General features: G+C 52.3%; 1 protein-coding gene across 1 annotated transcript in view; it reads right to left on the bottom strand.

Moving 5' to 3' along the window:
* The window catches only part of HTR5A (5-hydroxytryptamine receptor 5A), an 11693-nt gene extending 9625 nt beyond the window's left edge, over positions 1 to 2068 (bottom strand). The window contains exon 1 of the mRNA XM_046669128.1: positions 1328 to 2068. Coding sequence (XP_046525084.1) covers positions 1328 to 2068 — 741 coding nt within the window. The remainder of the gene's footprint in view (positions 1 to 1327) is intronic.
* Between the last annotated feature and the right edge of the window lie 1376 nt (positions 2069 to 3444).

Here is a 3444-nt window from a genome sequence, read left to right as displayed (position 1 = left end):
TTTTTTTTTTTTTTTGCTTGAGGAAGATTCACCTTGAGCTAACATCTGTGCCAATCTTCCCCTATTTTGTATGTGGGTCACTGCCATACTATGGCCGCCTACAAGTGGTGTGTAGGTCTGTGCCTGGGAACCAAACCTGGGCCACTGAAGCAGAGTATGCCAAATTTAACCACTAGGCCACAGGCCTGGCCCTGAAGTTGATGTCTTTATCATTCTTTTACCCCTTCCACCAAGCACATGTACATTTAATTGAATTTACTTTGTTGTCTCACAGCCAATAACACAAAGTTGGGGGGGGGGTGCAGCATAGGTTTCTGATCTAACTTAAATATGTGAATTAAGTTCAAGGGATCATCCTTGGCAATGAATTGGGAAGGGGAGGGGCAGTCTACACATCCAATGGATCCCATTCTTATATAGTTCCTGAATCTTGAACCACAGCGTCAGATTATTAAGAGTTAACATAGCAGGAAAGCGTGGGTGAGAAAAGATGAGAAAAGAGCCCTCACTGTCGCTGTAGCAGTTGTCGTACATTAAATGCCATGTGTAAAGAGCTGGGGAATGTCTATCTTAGATTTTTAATTTCCTCCTGTAGCTTTACTCATGTTCGGGAAGGCAAACAAGTGGTCCTCAGCTGCACCTACAGCCTGATGGGGCTGTGGGGCTAGACCCAGAAAGTAGCACAAGGCAGTGGAAGCAGATAACAAACCCAGGCTCTGAGACAGGTGGGAGCAACATCTTTAATCTTGCATCAGGAGAGGAAGAAGCTGCAAAACAGTAGTGAGTAACCCAGAAGATATCACATTTTGCAAAGATAGTTGCTTTAATTTGCAAGGAAAAAGATAGACTGGGTTTGAAACATTAATCTGCTTTGCCTGATGGATGGCTGTCTTCCTGCCAAGCCACGTTGCCACCCCTCCCTTCTCTCCTCCTTGAACATCCTTGCTCTGAGTGCAAGAAGCTGCAAGACTACCTGGTGCAGCCCAGACACCAACTTCTTCAGATGTTCTAAAGGATGTTATAGATCCACAGACTTTCCCAGCCAAGCAGGACTCTAGAATTACGTGGTCCAAATCCATCATTTTATGTATAAGGAAGTAATCCATCAGAGATGGTACAGGACATCATTAGCTCTGTGATACTAAGCGTATCAGAGCAAAGGAAGTCTCTGATGATTTCTTTCTGTTTCTCAGTCTACTCCTTTACTCCCCCTCCCACCTAGAAACTTAAAATTTCCACTTTCTACAAACCTGGGGGGGAGGTGTGCTGGGAATAAAGCCTGCACAAATGCAAGTAAAGTATTTTTAAGGATCGCTGTAACACCCACCTCCACAGCCTCGGATAAGGGTGAGACGCTGTTGGTCTTTCTGGAGCCCACGCGGAACTTGGCGGCCTTGTAGATCTTCCAGTATACGAAGAGCACCACGCAGAACGGCAGGTAGAAGGCGCCCACGGTGGAGAACACTGTGTAGGAGGGCTCGCGGCTCACCTGGCACTCCTCGCTGCCCTCAGAGTAGGTTTCCCCCCAGCCGAAGAGCAGCGGGGTCAGGGAGATGACTGCCGAGAGCGCCCAGGTGAGGGCGATCATCACGTTGGAGACGCGCTTACGGGTGCGCAGCGTGTATTCCAGGTGGCGGGTGATGGACCAGTAGCGGTCCAGCGCGATGGCCGTCACATTCCAGATGCTGGCCGTGCAGCAGAGCACGTCGCACGCGATCCACAGTTGGCACAGCCGCCGGCCCAGCTGCCAGCGGCGCCCCGACAGCTCATGCACCAAGCTCAGTGGCATGACCAGAGCTGCCACCAGCACGTCCGAGATGGCCATGGACGCCACCAGGTTGTGCGGAACGCGATGGAAGGTGCGCACACGGAGAATGGTCGCCAGCACCAGCAGGTTCCAAGCGAATGTCGCTGCTACCAGAAAGCCCATCAAGGTCAGAACAAGCACGCCGAAGACAGAGAGGAGAGGCGGGCTGGGGCGCGGGTCTTCTGCCTCGAGGCTGCGGTTGGTTTCCAAAGGGGCGGGAGCGGAGAGGGAAGGATAGGTGAGGTTCCCGGGTAAATCCATCTCTGGGTCAGGAGACCGGCCCAGGGTGCGTGCCGAAGGGGCGTTAAGAAAGATGTAAGGTGGCCACTGCGCCCAGAGCCACTCCGGATGTTTGCAACCTCTAACCACTGGCGGGGTTTCTGGGGAGTGCCCGTGAAACTGGCCCCAACCTCCTGCCAGTGAGCATCCGTGGGAGATGGTGTAGCGGGTGGGAGGGCGCTGGGGTGCAAGTCGCGCCAGGTCTGAAGCCCTCAGAGGCTAGGAAAGCAGAAGCAGGGGCTGCGTCTCGTAGCCAGGGTCCGCCTGAGCTGTCACATGCCTAGGCTCTTCACCTCGCCGAGACAGCAGTCTTGTCGGCCAGAACCGAGCATCTCCCAAGTCCGGGAGAAGCTGGGCGGCCCCGGAGCGTGTGGGTGCCAGGAGAGGGGCTGGTGCGTCAGAGCAGTTATCGCCGCGTTGCCTTTCTCCAGACAGCGGGCTGCAGCCTCAACTCCGTGTTGGGCAAGCCGAGCAGGCACCTGCTTTCTGGGACCTGCCTTCTGCTATTCCCCCTCCCCCTCCTCCCCCTGTCTGGGGCTGCGGCTCCAGAGAGCGAATGCTGGCGCGCCCACCCAGACCTGCCTTATCAAACTGGGGATCCAGCCTACGTAAGGCGTCAGCTGATAGGGCCGCCTCTCCCCGCCTCTCAGCTCTGAGCGCGCAGCGTTGGCGCTGTCCATGGTGCTGCCGCCTTTCTCCGCCCGAGCGCGTCTCTACCCTTGGTACTGTCCATGGTGCTGCCTCCTTGCCCTAAAATGAGTTCCCTGCGTGGAACAAATTTACCAATGAACTTTCCTTGAAGTGTTCCTCTAGCCACCCCCTACCACGTCCCTCCAGGGGTGGTCTGGATGCTTTGAGCGGGTTCTTAGCTTCCCATGGGTCTTGCCTTCAGTACATGTGTTCCGAGTTAAGGGTCTAAGATGATTTCTCTGGAAGATTTCAGTATGCGATGGCTTCCTTCTTACACAACACCCAGTGCTTCCCTCAAAGGGCTGTTTTCTTTTAAGGAGAAAAGGCAAAAGAGCAGTTACTGCTGTTCCAAGAAGTGACTTAAGTATTGGGACTAGAACTTTCCTCCACAAAAAGGTGAAGTTTCTTTAGTGGGCTCTACTAAATTTGCTTCTTGCAAAGGGAAAAGTTGGATACAAGATATTATAAAAGCTCCATCTCACTCGAAAAAAGGGACACATTTAACTCTTTCCCCACACACATAGAACCATGTACACACCCATAGTAATTGAGAAAATATCAAAAGCTCCTACCCAGAAGTTATGATTTAAAGCACTTCACAAAGAGACACATGGTATAGGAAGATAAAATAAATTAAAATAAGGAAAATGAGATTACATAAAGGAAAG

This window comes from Equus quagga, chromosome 8 (genome assembly GCF_021613505.1).
Source record: "Equus quagga isolate Etosha38 chromosome 8, UCLA_HA_Equagga_1.0, whole genome shotgun sequence".
NCBI classification, from domain to species: domain Eukaryota; kingdom Metazoa; phylum Chordata; class Mammalia; order Perissodactyla; family Equidae; genus Equus; species Equus quagga.
Note: the sequence above shows the minus strand (reverse complement) of the source record. Positions and strands in the feature narration are given on the sequence as shown.